The sequence below is a fragment of the Musca autumnalis genome, unplaced genomic scaffold, assembly GCF_047663935.1.
Source record: "Musca autumnalis isolate F117 unplaced genomic scaffold, ASM4766393v1 scaffold_1, whole genome shotgun sequence".
Lineage (NCBI taxonomy): Eukaryota > Metazoa > Arthropoda > Insecta > Diptera > Muscidae > Musca > Musca autumnalis.
In genome coordinates this window covers 13,487,809-13,511,717 of record NW_027411644.1, presented here as the reverse complement: position 1 = coordinate 13,511,717, position 23,909 = coordinate 13,487,809, and the positions used below count along the sequence as shown (strand labels likewise).

At 35.7% G+C, this 23,909-nt stretch overlaps 1 protein-coding gene across 8 annotated transcripts in view; it reads left to right on the top strand.

Moving 5' to 3' along the window:
- The first annotated feature begins 5,710 nt into the window (after nucleotides 1–5,710).
- bon (tripartite motif-containing protein bonus) overlaps nucleotides 5,711–23,909 on the top strand; it is a 107,678-nt gene continuing 89,479 nt past the window's right edge. For all 8 annotated transcript variants that reach the window (XM_073967404.1, XM_073967383.1, XM_073967367.1 and 5 more), the window contains exon 1: nucleotides 5,711–7,202. In XM_073967404.1, the coding sequence (XP_073823505.1) occupies nucleotides 7,008–7,202 (195 nt within the window). In that variant the 5' untranslated portion in view covers nucleotides 5,711–7,007. The remainder of the gene's footprint in view (nucleotides 7,203–23,909) is intronic.

Sequence of the window (23,909 nt, the reverse complement as noted above, 5' to 3'; positions counted from 1 at the left end):
TTTTACTTTTTTCGCTTTCCAAATGTCAAATTTTTTCTTCACGAAATCGCTGACGTCGCTTATTTTTTGTATCACACATCGAAGCGTTAAATCGTTGGCGTCGGCGATTAAAAGTTTTGAACAAAAAACCATATGTCGGTCCCAATTTACATTGGGCGAGTTTACTTGCGGCAATTGTCAGTTTGTAGGTGAGAGAGGGTGCTGAGAGGCAAAGGGTTACCATATGCCTCACCTCTCTCTCCTACAAAATGACAATTGCCGCAAGTAAACTCGCCCAATGTAAATTGGGACTTGCACTCATGATGAAATTATAGGTTGGCATAAAACGTCAACGTCAAATTTTTTGTTATTGTGAATACATCCCAGCAAAAAAGTTTGGAAGTAGTGTAATGCAGAGTTATGATTTCAATACATCCTTCAATGCAGTCCACACGGAGTTATGAAAATGCACTGCGCTCGATACATTTTGGAAGCAATCGCTTAAAGATCCCTGGCCAAGCAAGCCAATTTTTTGATCGCTACAGTCATAGTCTTTTTCTGAACACAAGAAAGAGTGTTAAAATTCTAAGAACTTGTTTAATAAAAAATATAGAAATAGAAACTAAAGTTATGAACATTGCTGTAATTCACGAGACGCAAATTATTTTTGAAGTGGAGTTGGAGTTGTTTGGAAATCTGAACTGAAGTAGGAGGAAAAATGAAAAACCATTTGGATGATGAAGCAATATCAATTTCGATGTCATAAAAAGCAGAGAAGAGGAAGTAAACTTAGATACGATCAAATTTAATGGAGAGTTTTTATAATTTGTGATAATGTAATAAAATTAATATTCTTGTATTACACGAATAAGCAATGTATTTTATTTATTTTGGAATATTTGCAATGGCTTGCATTTTATAACGTTTAATTCAATCCAAAACACTACATCAAAGGCTGTGATTTGGATCGAAAATGGAGTGCATCCTAGATGTGTGCCGTGGAAGCAAAATGGAGTGCATCCTAGCTGCGCGCTCTCTTGTAAAATTCATAGGTGAATTCATAGGAAAAGATGTACTCTAGCGGCAATTGTTCTAGTGATTTAACTGTATCCGCGGATGCAAACTTTTTGCTGGGATTGTATGAAAACGTAAACAAACATTTTGAAATCTTGAGGAGTTTTCTGTCAAATAGAGTTGTTGTGCTAGTTACGTGACCCGGTAAATAGATCTTGTTTGTACTCCTTTTCTTTGAAAATTATTTTAGTCGTTCGCAAATTGCTGAATTCCATTAATTAATTATTCCTCAAACATCGTATGTTTTTAGTTATTATATAGTCGAAGGTCACACTAGAGTGGTTTCATTGAAACTTTTAGGGATTCTTAGATCGAGTTCCCCACTACAGCATCTTCATGATTTTACTCTAGTATGGACATCGGCCTAGGAACCCTGGATTTCATGAAATTGTTTCAATGAAACTATCTAGTGTGACCAAGGACATATGGGAAAAACATAATTTAATAGAGTTGGGCAATCTAGTTCCCGAAGCAAATGGATCTTTCTAGTTCCTTTTCCCAAAAGGAACTAGTTCCTTAATATAGTTCCATAGTCCCGGTCCACACTAGAGCGATTTCATGATATTAGGTGTTCTTAGGTCGAGTCCCCCACTATAGCAATTTCATAAAATTACTTTAGTATGGATCTAATCTAAAAACGCATAGTTTCGTGAAATTTTTTGAATGAAATCGCTTTAGCGTGGACCGGGACTTATGCTTGGTTTACATTCGTCGTCGTTTCGTGATTTCGAAGGCGTTTCGTGATTTCGCGCGGAATCAAGCAAAATTTATCATGATTTCGCATACAAAAATGAAATCATCTCATTTCGTGATTTCAGCGAAATCAACATCGAAATCACAGTACACATGATATACAACCCTGCTTTTGCCTAAAAAAGTACCAAAAGTTGCAACACTTTTCATGTATCACAATAAACAAGGTAGATGGTCAATTGCTGCCACAAAAAATGTTAGAATCAAAATTTGTAAACAATGTGAAAAAATATTAAATTACTTTGTTACAATGCTATTTTTCATTGTTTTCCAGTACTTTTTTAATGGGAATGTTAGAAAAAAGAGCAAATTGTCAAAAATTGCTTCTCCATACAAATTTCTTAAAAAATACGGGAACGGAAAAATGTCGGAAATTGCAAAAACCCCAGCATAAATGTCAAAATCAACGTATCAGCTATCATATTAGATGTCAATGAACAAGCTTGCTGCTAGTTTCTACAAGCCCAAAATTGTATGGCAGAAAACAGGAGAAGGGGGTGTTATTCGGCGCTATTTTTGTTTAAAGAGAAGTGCAAGTCATGCTAGATTTCGAAGTACGGGAACGCATTTTTAGCAGTAAACGGGAAAACTACTGCAAGTACTAATATTGTGCAGGTTCTGAGCACAACTTTTATCTATCAAAATTTATTATTATGATATCTTAACGATAAAATATTTTTTTTTATTCTTTCATTTGTTAGTACTATACACAATTAATACTATATATAGATAATTTTACGATAATTTTCCAAATAAAGTTGTAAAGTTCTATATTGTCGTATATTTTTGATGATTATTTCAATTTACAACAACTTGTTTTGAAAATCTATGTTCGATCAGCTGTGCATATGCATCTACCTTGATCATTGTGATATGTTTGAAATCAACAAAAAATAAGTGTAAACTCCGGGGTGTATTTCAGGATTTCGTGAAATCCAGTGGATTTTGGAGCGCTAGTGTAAACTTGGCATTAGTTCCATATCGTTCCGAGTCAGATATAGTTCAACAAATCTTTCCCGATTTACTTGAAAGTGAAAATTTGGGAAGAAGTGGTAACTTAGGCCATGTTTATATTATAGCCTTTTGCAGGGTTAACCTTCTTTTTGAGGATATATTTGAAATATAAGCAATGGAATTGACATTTAAAACCTAGTGGGTTTGTTAAATCCGGTTATATATAAACGTACTATTATTTTATTTATTTTTTATTCAATACAACTCTTATGTTACACGCTAAAACTTTAATACGAAACTTTCCCATTATTTTGGCGTCCTTAGGTCGAGTTCCCCATTACAGTAATTTCATAAAATTACTTTTGTATGGAACTCGATCTATGAACGCCAAAATAATGGGAAAGTTTCGTATGAAAGTTTTAGCGTGTAACATAAGAGCAAAGGAAGCTACAAGTCCCGGTCCACACTAGCGTGAATTTCATTAAAAAATTTCATGAAATTAGTCGTTCTTTAATCGAATTCCCCATGGTTTAATAATAAAGGTTAGCTAAAGCTTTCTGTCAGTTTAATTTTTTTCATTCGAGTGTACCTAAAACGTCAAAACAATATACACAATGTGTGTATGTATGTGTGCAGTTTGAATAATATGCCAAACAATTTTAAAAACAATCGAATTCAATGATTTTCAAATTTGTTTTTAGAACATTTGTATGCACAAAATTTGTCAGCTTTGCATTAAAACAATCATTTTATCAAATCCACAATTCGATTATGTGGCGAAACTTTGACACTTCATTCATTTTTCGCGTTTTTTATAAAATGCTCAAAAAAGGTATTGTAAACAAACACACTTGTTGATTTTGTGTTTACTAATTTTGAAGTTTTAGGAATTCAGTAAAAACAAGGGTTCTATAGATTATTTTTATTTAAATCTACCTCTATACTTATACCATGGAATTCCCCACTACAGCATTTTTACTCTACTATGGAAGTCGATCTAGAGACGCATAATTTCATGCAATTTATTCAATGAAATCACTCTAGTGTGGACCGGGACCAATGCCAATTAAAAATGTATTGGAGATAAAAATATAAATACGGGTGCAATTTTTTTGGTGGAGGTGGGGTAAGTTTATTTGGTGTGGGGTACCTTTTTTTGGTGGTGGGGAGGGGCATGTTGTCCCACTCAACTGGTTCGAATTCGAGAAAAGTTTCACTCGCGAGTGGAATTCGAGCGAGTACTCGGAGCTCTGCTCTAAAGGCCTGGGTGCATAAGCTGCCTCGTCTGCTTACCTTGCTTGCTTCTGATAAAAGATAAGAAGATTTGGGAAAAATTCACAATTTCAAGAAACTAGTGTACACGGTTTCATGTGATCTGAAATTTTGCTTTGTTGCAATATTCGTATGAAACAAACATACCGTTTTATTTTACATTTTCTTTTACTTTCATGTAAAAATTTCAGTGAAATTACTCTTAGTGTGGCCCGGGACTAATGCTAAGTTTACATTTAAGAAATCTACTCGATTTCAACTGTCAATTCCATACTCTTATGTTACACGCTGAAACTTTCATACGAAACTTTCCCATTATTTTGGCGTTCTTAGGTCGAGTTCCCCATTACAGTAATTTCATAAAATTACTTTTGTATGGAACTCGATCTATGAACGCCAAAATAATGGGAAAGTTTCGTATGAAAGTTTTAGCGTGTAACATAAGAGATAGCTCAAACGTCAAATGAAATCTCTACTGAAATCCATTGGATTTCATTTGACGTTTAACCTATGGATTTGACAGTTGAAATCGAGTGGATTTCGTAAATGTAAACCAAGCATAAGAGTTCCAAGTTAAACAATTTCTATCTTTGACGATTGAAATTTGGCATCTTTACTAGGCGTTTACACAAGACAGTCTGTCTGCAAATACAACTCTGATTTACTAACACATACATACATTTGTCGGCTGTCTCCCAGCTGTCCATAATTTTTTACAGACAGCCGGGTTAACAAATTTTTGACATTTTTGTAAAATTAAGTGAGATAATCATTGAAATGGGTTGAAAACAAAAGTACATGAACAAAAACATAATATGTGAACGAAAAATAAAAAGAAATCGATAATTTTCATTCATAATTTTACAACTGTTTTTGCAGTCGGGACGCCTACGTCCACAGGCAAGTTTTGGGATTTTGACAATCAATACATGACGTCAACTGTCCTGGCATGTGTAAACGCAGGGTTATGCTAAGTTTACATTTACGAAATCCACTCGATTTCAACTGTCAATTCCATAGCTCAAACGTCAAATGAAATCCAATCGATTTCAGATGAGTTTTCATTTGACGTATACACAAAGGAATTGACTGATGAAATCGAGTGGATTTCGTAAATGTAAACCAAGCACAATAGTCTTTACCATTTCAACCAAGGCATATTCATATAAGGTAAATGCATGAATTACAACAACTAACAAATTTACAAAAACAACATTGTTGTTATTGAAAATTAATTGTCAAAGATAAATATTGAATAATAGGGTCGTTCCAAAATTTTTTTCAGGAAAAATATAAATACATTTTGAAAATCATCTAAAATAGAACAAATTTGAATCGAAATGTAAATATAACGCATTCAGAACTCTCGTAGGTCATTTTATTACACGTTTATGATGAAAAGAAGTATTTTATGGTGGCAAATTTCGAAGTTACAAATTTCACGTGTAGACCCTATTACATTTTGAAAACCAAATTTACAAAAAAAGTAAAAGTACAGCTGATTGTCACTTCTACCTTCTATGAATGTGCCTTGATTTCAACAATGCACGAATAATTGTACAATAAATCGTTTAAAAGCGCTCAGTGTTGCATTTGATTTCTGACAAAATCATTGCGAACGCATTTCACTTTTATAGCGCATTAAATACAACACTGGCCAAACTGGGAAGATTCGTTTGATACTACTGTGCTCTCTTTCTAACCAATGAAGAAAACAACCACTGAAAAAATGTCAAAATTTCTGTACAGAAAAACAGCAAACACAAGAAAGACGCGAGGAAAGCAAGTAAAAAGTTTAAAAATTGATAATTTTTAAACAAATTTAAGACAAATTTATTAATCGAGGATTAATAAACAAATTGAAGAAATACCAAATCAGTGAATGCAACAAATTTCATAAATTTAAAGTGGATACAAATTGCAGAAAAAGTAATTCAATTGGCGAACGAAATTGCCAATGAAAAATGAAAAAATTTTCACTTTTTTGATGTGTATGTGAACCTAGAGAGCAGTGATGAAGATGGTGGTGTGTGTGTAATTGAAAGCAACAAAAAAGGTTATATTATTTAAGAGCAATAAGAAAGAAACCTCTAAATAGTGAAAATGGAAAATGGCCATTGAATTGCAGTGAATATTCTCAATAAGACACACGGCGAAAAAGTGTTTGTGACAAACAGAAAAAAGAACGGCAACAAATTTGCAAAATAAGAATATTTTTGTTCGTCGACACTCCTTTATGTGAAACTTTAGTTTTTTTACATTTCATTAAAAATAATAAATTGAAAATTTACGCCTTTTTGCTTTGTTTTTACTCTTTTGTGCCAATTTGCTCTTCCCACGTTTGTACGTACAGTAACATACGACAACGTCGCGAGATTTTGATTACTTCGTTACTTTCGTTAATTACGTTTTCTGCCGCAAATTCGCATTCGATACGCGTTCGTCGTGTCATCGGTGCCTAAACTTACAAGTTTCATGTGTTCTGCCTGGATATTGTGCTGTGCGGTTTTGGAATTTCTTGTGTAGAATCGTTAATAACAACAGACAACAACGGCGACGTTAACGTCACTTTTTAAGGGGCCCTTGTGAAGTGGCGTTGTGCTGAACTGCACCGACATCATCTACCCTTCCTTGTGTATGTGTCCGGCTGGCAGTGTTTATCATGCCGCGAATTACCATAACAACAAAATAAGAAATAAAGCAAATAAACAAAATAGCAAAACAAGGAGAATAACCTTTCTCAATAAGAAAACAAAAGTTATCGCTAAGTGTGGCGGTGTTGTTTAACAATACAATAATATTATAGAAATAAAACACAAATTCCGCCAACATGTTTCATTCTTATGTAGTTTGGATAACATTTATATGAGAAAAAAAACAAGGAATTGCAATTGCTCGACAACAAAAGAATAATAACGACAAACTTCCCTTCCTCTATTACAACAATAATCAAAATCTAACAAACTGTTGCCATCATGGAGTTGGAAGAATTATCAAATCTTAGTAAAAATGACTTTTTACCCCTAATACCATCGATAAAACAGGAACAATTGGATACCAGTCTAACCGAAATGGATACTCAAGATCATTTGGGTGGTGCTGCAGGCTCCACAGCAGCATCTACAACATCATCGTCTATTGTTAATTCATGCGATAGCGCTGAAAAAAGGGTAAGTTTTCCATGGCCCACATATTGATGTGAGAGAATTTTGTTTTAATTCCAGCACAAAAAAAAAAAACAAAACATAAACCGCAATATCAACAAGAAATTCATAATAAGAGACCAATACAAGTAAACAAACAAATCAAATAATAACAAAATCTAACAACCTGCCTCCTGTCACTGTGTCATTATACATCAGAGATCTGTCGGCGTTAGATTTGTTTGGCGCAGCGACTGCGATAATAATGACGTAAATGTACACAACATGATGGCGTATGTGTTATGTTTGTGTGTTTTGCGGTACATTTAAAATGTATCACTCATTGTTTCCGTTTTATTTCTACGGTTGTTGGTGTTATTGCTCAATTCTCTTGCACATAAAACGGAAATTGATGACATTCAACTTTCTTTTGTTAGTTTTTTTTTTTTTTTTTTTTTTTTTGTGATTAAATGACTGATTACTCGATTATTTTGTTAAAGTTTAATTCCTTTTTTGGATTAATAAGTTTTCAGCTGTATTGTATTGCCATAGCTGATAATAAAAGTGCAATAAAAATACCGGCAATAGTCACACATTTTCCCAGAACTTGATGACAAATTTAACCCTTTAAAGGAAAAGGAAAATACTTTGGTTTTTATTATTAGTAATTTTTTATTTACATTTTTATTTATTTTCAAATTTTTAGTACCCACTTCCCGAATCCTTGGAATATATTCCCGAGTAATTCAAGTAAAAACCTAACTCCTTGGGACTTGTTATTCCAAATTAAGATGAAGAGAACATAAATTAAATTTGTGTATGTTTGCAATTAAAAAACGGTCGATTTTATTTCTAAAGAAGTCCATGTTACCACCTCTGTTATGACTCCACTTATAGCCACTTTTAATGTGGTTACGGAGTTTAACAACTGATGCCGGAGTTTCGAACTTATCACATACTCCGTCGTGAACCATCATGCCTCAAACGAAAGAAGAGAATTTTTAAAAACTTTTAGGAGAGCAATATCATATTTTTATTGTTTAATTTATCGATTCTTCAATTTTTAGTTACTGGTTGTGACCAAAGAAAATCTTAAGTTAGAAGAAGGGTCAATGGAATGGACGATAAATTATATGCAGTTAGCATAGACGGTTAGTCTTCTGGCCCGCATTCTGACATCAGTAAAAAACCATTTTATTGCACAGCGTTTGTGTTTGCAAACATCGCATGTCCAGTATAGCTTTTCATGGACCGATATATAAGAGCATCACAGTTCTGCTTAGCATATATTCTCACAGAATATAACCAAACTTGCCATGCTACTTGGAAATGCAAACACCTCAAACATGACTTGCAGCCGATGTGAAAGACATGCAGTGAATTCAATTTAATGATCTCCATAGCAACACCATCCAAATATCTTGGTCCACAGGACAATTCCGCGCTCACACTAAAGAATAGGCTAGAAGGGCCTAACTTTCCTACTGGAAACTCAGTAAAGTGGTTTATAATATGGGCATTACAACATCCAGGAAATAATCATCAAAATTGCAAATATACTCAATCACCGGCGACATTCGAACGGACCTTTGTGGCAGACTTGGATCTTTAAAAGGCATTTTATGTCGTCGAACATACAATATCAATTTCCGATCACCACCTTTCGAAATAATAGTAGTAGCTCCAAAATATCCCAGAAGAGACAAGGGAGACTTCTTTCATATCAATGACTCCACCCCGATTCATATTAGCTCATTGATATGGGACCTATCTTTTATCACCGAGTCCATACGGCATGTCTTAAGGCACCACTTTTATGTCGGAAATGTCGCCAACATTACGCAAAAGGGGATTATTTGCCATTTCCATGTTATGCTGTTCGGCCTATGAATGGAATCCAGGCATTCAGTGCACAAGTCGAGCGTAGATACCTTTACACCACGTTTGCATTCAAATCTAAATATACCCTTCACGACAGAATACCCTTTCCCGTTTTTCAATACGTGTTCGTCCAACTATTTCGAAATCTGCTGACTGCCCGATCACCATGGATTGATATAGGCAACGGAAGAGCTAGAATAAGAACTCAGGACAATTCAATTTCTTCATTGATATCCCGAAAAAATCACAGCATCACTTCAGAATACTTCAATGTCCGAAAATGCTTGCGAATGACTTCGACAACATGTTTCATTTTGAGATGTTCTATATATATCCTCTGTAGACAGAAGACTTTTTCAAGACTTCTATAGGCTGAAAATCTCTTGAGATCTTCTCTACAAGAGGTCACCTAAAGACGGAAAACTTCTTGAAAGCTTCTTTAGACAGAACACCTCTTTTAGTCTTCTATAGACAGAAGACATCTTTAGGTCTTCTATAGAGAGGTTACCTTGTGAGGTCTTCTATATACGGTCAAACTGTCTTTTGCGTATAAAAGACCTCAAGAGGTCTTCTGTCTACAAAAGACCTCAAGATGTGTTGCTGTGAATTTGTCAGCATATCAATGAAGAAATTGAATTGTGTTGAAGAAATTGGTGATGTTGGTTAAATAAATGCATATTCTAGCCCTTACGTTGCCTAGAAAGCTGCAAGAGTTATTCTGTTTATAGAAGACCTCATAATGTCTATAAAGGACCTTAAGATGTCTTCTGCCTGTAGAAGAACTAAGAGGTCTTCGGTACTTGGAAACCTAAAGACTTTAAAATGTCATCTTTCTATAAAAGATCTCCAGGGGTTTTCTGTCTATAAAAGACGTCTTCTGTTTATGGAAGACCTACAGAGGTCTTCTGTCTATAAAAGACCTCCAAAGGTCCTCTGTTTATAGAAGACCTCAAGGGGTCTTCTGTCTATAGAAGACCTTAACAATTCTTCTGTCTATAAAAGACCTACAGAGGTCTTCTGTCTATAGAAGACCTACAAAGGTTTTCTGTCTATAGAAGACCTCCAGAGGTATTCTGTCTATTGAAGACTTCAAGTGGTCTACCTCAAGACCTCGATGTCTAAAGATATCGTCCCTCTATTGATGACCTAAGAGGTCGTATATCTATAGAATAGGGTGTTCTTTTTATAGAATGAATCAAGAGATCTCCTGTCTATAGAAGACCTCAAAATGTCTTCTATTCTTAGAGGACCTTAGAAGATAACTTATATTATTGGACATTGTTTCCAATTATGGAAATTAAATATCAAACTTTTCTTTATTTTCACAGTAAATTAGGATAGATTATAAGGGTTATACACTAAAGACAAACAAGGTCATAAAATGGGGTTACACGTCATATAAAAATATCAACAATTAATAGAATTTTTATTAATTTTCTCGTTTAGAGTTATGCTTGATGATCGAAAATTCTTTGCAAGTGAAAAAGGAAAGCCAAGGACTAGAACCCACACAGTCACCAAATTACGTGACCTGGTTTCGCTATTAGTTGAGTAGCTCTTCAGCGCTGCTTTTGAAGTTATGAGTTTGGCATTGAACGCTAACACGCCGTGACAACATTTTTTCATATGTTTTTCAAGGACGCGGGTTCAAATCACAGCCGGCCTCAGTCTGTATTTTTTTTTGACATTTTGCCTGTTTGGGCGAAGATCATTTTTTTAATGATTTTTATTAATTTTCTCGTTTAGAGTTAAGCTTAATGATCGAAAATTATTTTTTATTTTTCTAACAAATCCTATTTTTTCCAATATTAATTTGTTTTGATTATTGATTTGTGTGTTATAAAACTATAACTACCTATAGGAAGTAATACGAACTTGCCATAATGTAAGCTACATATGAGTATATCATTTTTATGTCTTTTATTAAAAGTTAATTGTATATTTTTATTATTATAATTCCCCAATGTTTTCCTTTTAATATTAGAAATTTGCAATAAAATTTCCTCTTATCATTAAATCATTTAATTACTTAATGGTGATTATAAATTATATTGTCAATTATTGAAACGGATATTGTGGTCGGTCGGTTATAATCTGTTTTAGATATTCCCATTAAATGGCGTTGCTGCTTTTCGTAATTTCAATAGCTTTTATCGTTTTAATGGTCTCAACGGGCTCTGATGCAAAACATATGTGGGGAATGTACAAACATTTGTCGATTTGTTTGAATACTACACCATTTGAAAATCCACACATACATACATTATGAGTCGTCATTTGTAGAGGCAAATTAAAATTATGCACAACATTCAATATTCTTCTATCGTTTGTTTTTGAAATTATTTTCTTTTCTTATTTTAAATATTTTATTTTACCGTCTGCGATAGTAAAGATGTTTTTGTTGGTATGTTTGTCAGGGTAGGCTGGCTATTTTCTATTTAATGGAGACAAGATAGTTTGACAACTCGCTAACAAACAGTAAAGATACAGTTTTTTGAATTCCAACACGTTTTAGCCCAATTCTTCATAATAACTCTTTTTTTTGGTGTAGAAAGCAAATTTTAAAAGTTGTTGCAGTTTTCATTGCTTAAATGCGGACTTAGGCTCAAACTAGAGTTATGGTGATATGCGAAAATATAGATGTAGCCATGTGAAGGTTTTTCATTTATTACAATAAGATATATGTAAGTAAAGTCCTATAAACTAAACATATGAATTTTTGACAAAGCAGTCTCATTATAAGGAATTTTGTCTATAACGTATCAATTTATTGTCCCCAACAGCTGCGTATAGAGACGTTTGACTCCATTTTCCATTTGTAGTTTGGTTTTTTATAATAAATTACGTTTATCTTTTAAAGCTTTGTGTTTAATAAATCATTTTCAATTTTTGTCCCCATATGTTTCGGAAATACATACAGTTAGTCAACTATATTATTGCAAACGATTAATTTTTAAAAATTTAGAAGTTTAATTAGGAATTACTACAAGAAATTCTTTCAATAATGTTGGGCTTTTTGTAAATATCTGTTGATTTACCTGTTAATGACAGCATCAAGCCAATAAATCCAGAAATCGGTTGGAAATAACAAAAACAACGGGCAAAAATGATAGGTACCTGGTTTTTGTGGTGTCAACTAAATAATTGCAAAATGAATTAATGTGCAATAAAATCGTGGGGTTTCCCCCGCGATTTTTTGCATTTAAGGATTTTTAAGACTTTTATGGTATGGTATAAATAATTTTTCATTATAAATTAATTTTTGTGTATGTAACATAGACCGTATATTCAGAAAAAGAGAAAGTCTGGTAAACGGTTTCGGAAAATATGCTACATTTGGTCTATCCCAATTATAATAATGGTAATTCTGAAAGAGAAATCCCTAAAATCAACTCTCGTAAACTGAGAAGTGTATGCAACATCATATACCGCACCGAGAAAGAAGCCAGGCTCGAACTGAGGGCGTTACATGGCAGGTCCAAAATAGTAAACACACGAATTAACTGTAGAATTATTAAAGAAATTAACGAAATAGCCCAAAGCTGCACCAGAAAATAGCTTTTTCTGATTAAAAATGATTTTGGAGTAAGTGTGTCACATGGAAAAGTCAGAAAAGTGCTACATAATAACAAGCACTCATCACGAGTGACTGGGTAAAAACCATTGCCCTCCCATCAAAAAATATAGAAACTATTCAGACTTGTTATAGACAACTTTTCGCGCCATCTTTAGTATTGGAATGGCGTTATTTTTTCTGATGAGACTAAAATTATGTTGTACTATCACAATGGACCACAAAATGATTGGGAAAACCCTTGAAAGCCATGGAAAACAAAAATTTAATACATACCGTAAAATTCGGAAAACTGTCAGTTATGGTATAGGGTTGTAGACCAAGCAGTGACGTTGATAAAATCCTGATTTTGGAAGAAACAATGACATAGGAGGTTTATTTAGATGTTTTAAGAACAGATTTAACCAAAAGCGTCAAAAAAATTTGGGCCTGTTGGCCCTGAAAATTCAAACAAATTGCAATATAAGTACGACCAAGACAACGACCCTAAGCATAAATCTAATTTATGTAGGACTTGGTTGTTATACAACTGTGCCAAAGTCATTTACATCCCGTTCCAGTGTCTAGATATTAACCCCATCGAAACTTCATAGGTACACCTGAAGGAAAAAGTCGGGAATAGGTAGCCCATTAACCTGGGGGACTAAATAAAATGCAATAAAGAAGAATGGCTAAAAAATACCATTGGAATATGACATTCCGAAACTTATTTATTAAATTCAGATACGTTTACAAGCTGTTTTTGATGCCAAATGTGGGCATACGATATATTAGAACCAATTTTTCGAAAAATACCGTGAAAGACTGAAAAGTTGAGAATTTTGCAATTCCTTAGTTGACAGTGCAAATAATGAGTTGTACTCATTTTTGTTAATTTTAAGCAAATGTTTAGTGAAATTTAGCTACTTTTTATTTTATTATATTAATAAACATGTGTAAGAATTATATTGTTAACAAAAATATTAATAATGATATTTATTTATACCAATAAAGTGATGTTTTATTTAAATTTTTGTAATAATTTTGGTTTTGCAATTATTAAGTTGACTAACTGTACATTTGTAAACTTAAAATCAATTACATATCCCCATTTATTTCTTGTTTTCACGTTTTATTTTATTATTGTTTGTGTACGATTGAAAATTTTAATTAAATATTTTATGAATGTATTTGACAGACATGATTGATATTTATGGATATTGATCGATTTCAACTGTGGTAGTTGAAATAAATTCGTAGATGTTTTTTATGTTTGTGTGTGTGTTTTTGTGTATCCTGTTCCTCTCACGTTTTATGCTGCTTGTGATGAGTTTTGCTGTAAAATAAAATTTATGATTGACATAATGACGAAATGATGTTTTTGTTTTGTATATAATACATAACCTCGAAAGTTTATGTGTTTTATATATAAAAGGGTGACGTGTTATCGTGAGTATTTCGGATGTAAATCTCAAAATCATATCAGTAGAACATACAATCGAACTCTATATAATGTAGCTGGTGGGGATAAAGGATTACTACGTTATAGAGAAATTCGTCTGTTGCTGAATTGTATTTGCATTTTAGAAACGACAGAGATTTTAGAAAAACTGTTAAAAAGAGCTATGTCTTCTAATGTTCTTCATCGACAATAGGTGATGAGTGTATTCCAAGGAGGACTTAAGCATGATAATTATTTATAGAACCAATGACAGCATCTGTGTGAAACCTTAAAAGTATGTAACACGTCCATATGTTTGGTATACCAGCTTCTATAAGGCTTCTTCTTATAGTTACTGGGGAACACAAAAATAGACTGTATAGTACAACGGAATTATGAGGGTTGGTGTTATGAAATAGTCGCGGGCTTTTCAAGTAATTTCAATTATTGACCATTTGTTATAGATTAGATATAATACTTAAGATGTAAACTTAATATTGTACATGAAGAAGATATTTCAATTCAAACTGTATACGGATTCAATAGACATTTGGCAGGTTGGCAGCTGATGTTCTTAAGTTGTAATCCAATAGGGACATATGTAATTGATCGGCAAAGTGAAACCTTAAAAATGGGATTTGTATAATTGACATTTGCAAGTTTTATTATAGTTCTTTCAAAAAAAAAAACATATGACAAATCATTGCTTTTCTGACGATATGATGGACAATCGCATAGTTTCGAGCCTAAGCAACACTACGTGCTGGCAGGCGCCATTTGACATTTCCATTGGAAAGTTTGCTATGTTTTAGCATAAATGTACTCAGTACAGTTTGACGTACGACCATGTGTTGCGTTGTTTACAGTGGCTTGAGAAATCAATTTGGCCAATAAATGCAATTTATTTGTGAACATTTTCGTCCCATTATTCTTCACAATTTTCGAAGTGATTATCACGGTAAGGCGATGAAGCATCAAAAACGGACGTTGTGCCATTTTATAAACACATCCTTGGGCATTTTTTCCACTAGCTAACATTCGATATTGCATGACCACCAGTGCGTAAAAAAGTTTGTTCTCGTTTGATACTGAACAATGCAAAGAAATGTTAAAAAACGCGATTGCGGTGCTTTAAACGACATTTATAGGATCGTCATGTGACGAATCATGGATTTATGCGTATGAGCCCGAAACAGAGCAGCAATCGGTCGCGTGGGTCTTCGAAGACGAGCCAAATGCAACGAAAGTTGTTCATGGGAGAAGCACAACGAAGCAGGTTAGGTTAGGTTTGGGGATGTGCAGCCACTAACTTGTGACTGCGTCACTCGGAGACCTTCCGGTCCATTGCGATCATCCAGTATAGAGAAGAGGAAAAAGCTGTAAAGAAAAGAGGTGAAGGAAAAGGGAGGAGAGGGGGAAGAAATAAAAAGAGGAAGTTATTAAACAAGCAAGTAAAAAAGTATCAGTCGGCTTAGCCGACAGAGATATACCCTCAGCCAGTTTAATTTGAAACACTTTATTCCAAAAAATACTTCATACGCACAAAAATGTGGATTAGGATTGAAGTTCAAAAGGCTTGCGGAGGAATGGACCGACATAGTCCACTTCCATGGGTCTTATTTTGGAAGTTATATGTTTTCGATAGATATCGCTCCTACTAGTCATTTCAGTTGGTCATCGTATAACTTTTGCACCAGTATTCCAGGAAGCGTGGACTTATCCACGGAAAACATAATATCCCTAAGGAAAACAATTTAGATAAAATATTGAGATATCCAAAATTGGTTGCTCCGTTCAAGAGATATCGTACATACCATTTTAGTGACATTCTTTAAATATTTGGGGAAGTACCGGATCAAATCGAGAGTTATCGTGCCATAGGGGTTTTTAATAACTTTTGGGCTGTTTTCTCAAGAACTATGGACTTGCCCCTGAAAAAACTTTTACAGTCGTAATTGAGGCAGCGAATGCAAGTTGCTACAACAAAACCCAAAGTGATTCGCGTGCAGGTCTTAAAGTGAACTTATCCATTTTGTGTGGGAGGTACCCGAAGGAGTGGGTAAATATAGACCATATTCGAACCTGATCAATATTTGATAGATATATTAGGATGTGTAAAGTATGGACCAAATCGGTAACTCCCATCAAGAGTTATGGTGCGCACAATTTTTCCGAACATTTTTGAGCTTTTGTGGGGAAGGTACCTGAAGGAGTGGACCGATATGGCTTATCTTCGAACTTAAACTAAGTCTGCTCAAAATATTACGAATGCCACATTATGGACCGAATTGGCAGATCCGTTCGAGGGTTATATTGCGCTCCAACCACTACACACGTTGTCATAGGTTTTTTTGTACCTTTCAGGCTATTTTCTCAGGAAGTATGGACTTGCCCCTAATGAAGCTTATAGCGTCGTATGAGGGACAGTGAATACAAGTTGTTACAACAAAAATCAAAGCGATTCGAAAGCAGGTCATATACTGAACTTTTCCGAAATTGTGTGTGGGAGGTACCCGAAGGAGTGAACCGATAGAGTCCATATTGAAACCTCATCTAATTCTGGTAGAAATTTCACGATATGCAAAGCATGGACCAAATCGGTTACTTCCTTTAAGAGTTTTCGTGCGCACAAATTTTCCGAACATTTCCGATCTTTTGTGGGGTATCAATTCCTGGTATCGGAAGGAGTGGACCGATATAACCCATCTTCGAACTTAAACTAAGTTTGGACAAAATATTGCGAAGGCCAAATTTTGTACCGAATCTGTTGATCCGTTCGAGAGTTATCGTGCGCTCCAGCCAGCCAGACAGACAGACAGACGGACGGGCATGGCTAAATCAACTCCAAATTGTCTGAAACACATTTCGTCCAAACATACTTGGAGTCTAAAACCATTATTTCGATGAGGCACATTTTGACCGTATGGAAGTGTGTATACCCTCGTTAGTATAAATGCTGAGGGTATAAAAAGAGCAAATAAATTACAGAAAGTTTAAGAGGGGAGGAATAGTTTTAGAGAATTGAAAAAAAGTTTTATTTTGATGGTAGGCAGAATATTTGAAAACATAATTTACGGGTTCAGGTTGCGCTGTCCCAGCCACTTCAGATTTTTGATGATGTTGTAGATCACAGCAGGTTCCACAGTTGAGCTGAAAGTTAGACACGGTGGAAAGCGAACACCTACAAACCTATGCCGTCTACGAGCCAGGGCTGGACAACGACACAGGTGGTGCTCGATCGTCTGCAACTCCTCCTCATCCTCACAGAGTCTGCAGTAGTCAGTAACATCCACATCCCATTTGATGGTAAAGGTCCTGATATAGCAGTGTCTAGTGATGACTCCCGTCGTTACTCTAACTTCAGCTTTACTCAGGTTCAACAGAGAGTTCGTTCTTTTGACTGACAGAGACGGCCATATGGATCGTGCCACAATGCACCTAGGTTCATTATGCCACAATTCACGGGCTCTTTCATGGTGTTACTGCGGTCCCAGTCGTCTCTACTAGGTATAACGACGTCTATATCGTCAAATCTCAGGACTGGTGATATATAGTCGCCCAGTTTCCCGCGTTGGTTTACATTTATACCTGATACGTTCAGGATACATCCATGCCCATAGGCACAACCGCGCCAGAGATCCTGTTCATGCAGCCGTAGGGCACTGCGAGTTGCCTGACACTTAATGCTGAGACTAAGTGGTTTTAAGTTCAGCATTGCGTTCAGAGTAGCCTGTGGTTTGCTCCTGGTGGCTCCAGTTATGAGAATCGCGGCAGCTCTTTGCACCTTGTCAAACCTACTGGATGTCGACTTTTGGCGCAGTGAGTGCCACCAAACAAGAGAACCATAGGATAAGGTGGGTCTAACCACGGTGTTATACAACCAGTGTATAATCGTTGGATTTAGACCCCAACTTTTTCCAAAAGAATTCTTACATAAATAAAGTGCAATCAATCCTCTCTTCGCCCGCTCCTCAGCATTCCTGTTCCATCGCAATTGACATGATAGTCCAGGATTGTGCCAAGGTACTTTGCCTCGGGCGAGAGCTGAAGCTACACTCCATCCAGTGTTGGTGGTACAAATACGCCGAGCTTACGCTTTCTCGTGAACATTGCCAGTTTTGTCTTGGTTGGGTTTACTCCAAGGCCATATCCAACAAGTTTGAGGTTCAGGTGTGTTAACTTTCTTAAGTGAGAGTTTAATGGACAAGTTCAAGTTCTACGTTGTTAAAAGCTGCTTCTATGTCTGGAAAGGCAGCCAAGGTAAAGTTTGAGTTTTGAGTTGAGCACATCGAAGCAAATGGTTGCCTGTTCTATCGGCAGAACTGCGAATGTGGCGACTATTTGGCTTTAGTAACGTAAGGAGGTCAATTCTGAGTGGTACAATACAATTTGTTTGCCTGAAGTCTTCGAAGAAATTCCAAAAGCGAACAAGAAAGTAAGAGTCATTTAACACAATGAAAATCTGAGCTATTTCACATCGATTCAAAGCAGCGCCTTTATGACCGAAAAAACTTGAAATTTACAGGTCTTCAGCCGTATAGCCTTGACTTGGCACCCAATTACTTCATTTTATTCCCGCACATCAAGAAAAAATGCATGGCAACGATTTTCTTCACCCGAAGATGGTCAAAACCCACGTGGAATAAATGCTTCGACAATAGGTTTGAGCAGTTGCAAAAGTGTATAAGTCATGCAGGAGAATACTTTAGAAAAGAATAAAAACTATTTTTTGATGAAAAACATTCACGGTTTCATTATTAAGTCAAAAACTGCTTTATTAACCCTCGTATACCGCGTAACCTCTCAGCAATAGGATAATTAAAACCACCACGAACTGTATTGAAGTGAATTCCAAAAATTGAGAGATATCGTATATGAGGGCGTTGACCTATACCGTCAAATTTCAGGTGGAAAGTTGTATACCCTTAACGAAGACTTGCTACCAAATTTCAGTCACTTCGGTGGGATATTGAGGTCACAAGCTTCAAAATGCCGAAAATCAGGAGGTACCGTTCTATGTGGGCTATACTAAGGCGTCGACCTGTACCGACAAGTTTCTGGGAGAAAGTTTTATACCCCCAGTTCTATGGGGGCTATATAAAGGCGTGGACCTATACCAACAAATTTCATATGCAACGTTTAGTACCCCAAATGAAGACCAAATACCAAATTTCAGCCATTTCGGTGGATTAATGTGGCCATAACCTTCAAAATACCGAAAATCTGGAGGACCCGATATATGGGGCCTATATGAGGACGTGGACCTATACCTACAAATTTCTGGGGAAAAGTTTTGTACCCCCAACGAAGACTAAATACCAAATTTCAGCCATTTCGGTGTGATAATGAGGCTAAAACCTTCAAAATACCGAAAATCGGGAGGTATCGTCCTATGGGGACTATATCAAAACTTGGACCTATGTAAACATTTTATGGTAGACATGTTGCTTAGCCTCTGGAAATACAAAATACAAAGTTACAACCGATTCTGTGGTCAAATGGGACTAATACGTACGATATACGGGGTGTTATATGGAGGCTATACCAAACAAATAGAATGACAAACATAATATACCCCCCATCTTATGGTGGAGGGTATAATAACCCTGATCAACACCATATACAATACATCCCAATACGACCCTTTTTTATAGAGACTGTGGCAATTCCCCCAGCCACCGGAGTGAACCTGGATACCATGTCATTCAGTCCCCGTTTTTTGGAAAACCCAACACCTGTCTGATGTCTCGTTTAATGGCAACTTTAATAGATTTTTCCAAATCGAAGCCCAAGTTTTTAACGTTCTTATAGGATGGTCTTATTTTGAAAAAGACCGTTACGATTAAATACATCATTTGTATGTGTAAAATATTCCCATAGTAAAACAAGCCATTTGGCGATATTCTAGAGTTTACCCGTATTACCTTGGAACTTAAAGAAAACAAACTAGGTATCCGATTTCATAGAACTAAGTATACTTGCACAAGTTCCCTGAGAACAGTTTCACGTGTATAGCAATGATACAATTTCCCAAAGAGCATACAACACGAAACTTTTATCTGTATCTACATTCGAACGAAATACAAGATCTCACGAAGGAATAAAAACTATCACATCTCGTGAGCGAAAGAAACTCAAAAAAAAAAAAAAAAAAAAAACAAAATAAGAAACACACATTGCACGACCTTTTGCGACACGATCGTATGAAAACAAATCTCAACAGCAGCACAACACGACAACAACGACGACGTCATAGATAACGAACCAACTTTAACAGATTTTATTTGAAATGATAAAACAAAAACTGAAAACAGAAATCTAAAATCTAAAATGGCCGTACAGAATTTGTAAAACGTGCCATAAAACACATGTTGTCATTTTGTTTCATTTGTTTGTTGGTTATTCGTTTTTTTTGTTCGCTATTCCTCAGCATTCATTTGGCCACATTTGTTGGTTATTCTCGCGACGACTTCGTTGATGAGTTTGTTCTATAAACATATTTACACACATCTTTAAAACTTGTTCAGAAAAGCTTTCGGAAAAAAGTAATGGAGTGCGGAAGCAGGGAAAGAAGCGATTTGTTTTTTAATAATCTCGTGCGAAAAACGTCAGCTATAATAAACAATGTTTAATTGTTAGTATCAAAAAAAAAAAAAAAACAAAACAAAATAAACAGGAATAAAGTGAAAGAGTATCAAATGAGGAAGGAAATAAATTTGGCAAATGGAATGCACAAATTACACGCACACAAAAAGCTTGTCTGAATGCCTCTTATGGAATGGTAGGAGGTATGTTATATTATCACAGTAGCATAGCCTTTCTGAAGCGTAAATGTTTATTTTGGCAAAACTATACCTATACCATGCCTTTATTATAAGATGACCCGCAATTGGGCGCCACACAGACAAATTAAATTGAAATATAATGGGAAATAAAAATGCAACGTGTGTTTTCAATTAATTTTAAGTGTTAGGATTAGAATAATACTATTGTAGTAATTATAATAATAAAAAAAGCTTTTATTTCCTTATAAACAAGATTTCCCCGCGTTGGGCGCCAAATTGTTTATTTTAAATAATCGGAAAAATCTAATGTATTCGCATTCCTAATGTTGACTGATTGCTTGATAACTTTCTGGCCTAGCAATGAAAACGCTAATATTTACCATCAAAAATAGTTTTATTGTTTTCTTGTAAATTTCAGAAAATCCAAAGTTTTTTATTGACTTATTATAAAGTAGAAGTAACAAAGAATCGGTAAAATGTCCAAGTCGATCGGAACAAAATTGCCTGAGATATGAGCTTTGGAAGGGAACACTTTGTGTGTTGTAAGCTACATAGAAACTAAGAACGGGTTTTTCTCTATATGACATTTTGAAACCGGTGCCAATTTAAAAAATAATGAACCGACTGTCACACAATTTTATGGGGTTATCAAGGACATAAAAATCTAGTCCTTCATCGATCGATTTTATTTTTAAAACTATTTTTGCCCGTTTTATGACCATAAAACGTCACACGCAGAAAAATATATGTTAGAAATATGTTTGGATCCAAACAAATATTTGTTTAGGACTGATTGCAAACAAATATATGTTTGGATCCAAACATAATTTGTTAGTGTCCAAACAAATATATGTTTGCAACATTTTGTAACACATCTCAATTTTATTTGTTTGGGTACCAACATATTTTTTATGTCAGAACATATTTTTTATTTGTGGAGAGAGGATTTTTGTCAAAGAGAGTAACAACAGGGCTCTCGCGGATGCGGTTTTATAACAACGAGCTGTGTTTGTGGCAATGTGAGTGTCGTGAGCGTAAATTTACTCTCGCTCACAACTTGTGTAGACTCTAACTGGTGGTGAGCGAGAGTAAATTTACGCTGACGACACTCACAATGCCTCACATTGGTGTAATAGGAGACGCAGAAGCTTTGGCCAAACACGTGTGCTTCGTGCTTTGTTGTTGTTAAGCAACGTAGGGGATGGAAGATACCAAGGAACGGTTTTAACATTGCAAAGCCCATGATTTATCTTGGTCCCTCATTCATCTTAAGTGGACACTGACCTCCCCGTGGTGTCACCTGGGGAACTGCCTTTAACACCCGTTAAAGGTAGTGAGCTAACATGTTAAAAACTTGGGTTTGGGCGTCGGGTTAGTAACCCTCCCCTAGAAAAAACAGCCTACTATGAAAAAACGAAAGAAAAGAAAAACAAACCCCTCTAAAGTTGACAAATCCCGCAAACGTTTTAAGGACCATGATCTGCGAATCTGCACCTGGAATGTTCGCACTCTTTATAGAGAAAGAGCAGTCTTCGCATTGGCAGACGTACTTGAAAAGTACAAGGCTGATATTACTGCCATACAGGAAATAAGATGGATTGGGTAAGGCGTCACAACAACACCTAAATGTGACGCACTGTATTATAGCTGCCATGACGTAAAGCATGAATTTGGTTGCGGATTCGTAGTTAGTCGGAGGCTAAAACATCTGGTATCAAGCTTCACCCCAGTGAATGAAAGACTTGCTGCAATTCGAATAAAAGCTAAATTTTTCAACATCAGCTTTACTTGCGCTCATGCTCCCACTGAAGAAAAGGACGTACAGACCAAAGATATATTTTACGAGCGCTTAGAAGAAACATATGACCGTTGCCCTGCCCATGACATTAAAATCATTCTAGGCGATTTTAATGCCAAAATTGGAAAGGAGAATATCTTTGATCCAACAGTCGGGAAATTCAGTCTCCACAGTGAAACATCTGACAATGGTATGAGGCTGATAGACTTTGCAGCTGCAAGAAACATGGTAGTTAGCAGTAACAGATTTAATCATCTCGATATTCATAAGGGCACCTGGCTGTCTCCAGATCAAAAAACAAGTAATCAAATTGATCATGTTGTGATAGATGGAATACATGCATCCAGCGTGTTAGATGTACGATCGTTCCGAGGCGCAAACATTGATTCGGACCACTACCTTGTTGCAGCAAAGCAAATTAAGCACGAACAGACACAACGCGGAAGTTGACATCGATAGGCTGCAAACACAACAGATAACCACAGCATATTCCACTCAACTAGCCCAATTGCTTAACGCGAGCACTCCTTGTCCCGATAACATAACAACACAATGACAAAATATTGCCCACTCCATGCAAACAGCCGCAAAATCCATACTTGGATTCCAGATACCTCCACAAAGGAATTCATGGTATGACCAGGAGTGTCGTGCTGCTACCGAAGAGAAAAAATGCGGGATATTAAGCTACTTTACAATCAGTAGCAACGCGTAGCGCACAAGAGAGATATCGGGAGAAAAGGAGAGAAGAGAAACGTCTTTTCTGCAGGAGATTTCTCATTCCACTCCGAATGAGACATCTCCAAAATATGGTATTTTATGGCAAAGAAAATCGTTGACCGCGACTTTTTATACCCTACACCACCCTGTGGTAAGGGTATTGTGTTAGTGCATTTGTATGTAACATGCCTAAGGAGAAGAGACAGACCCATAGTTCCTTCTAGGGATATGTATAGAATCACTTTCTGAGTCGATTTATGCATGTCCGTCCGTACGTTCGCAACGTACAGGTCGCATGTTTGTTCGATTTGGCTGAAAATTGGGGAAGATAGTTTTTTTTAGTCTAATGATGAACGCTATTTCTTTTGGTGAAAATCGGTTCAGATTTGGATATAGCTCCCATATATATTTTCGGCCGATTTGAGGTATTTAATGCACTAAACACGCTGTATCTGTGCAATTTTGAAATTTGGAATGTGTTACGGAATTAGGTCTATAGATAAATGTGCCAAATTATATCAAAATCGGTTCAGATTTGGATATAGCTCCCATATAA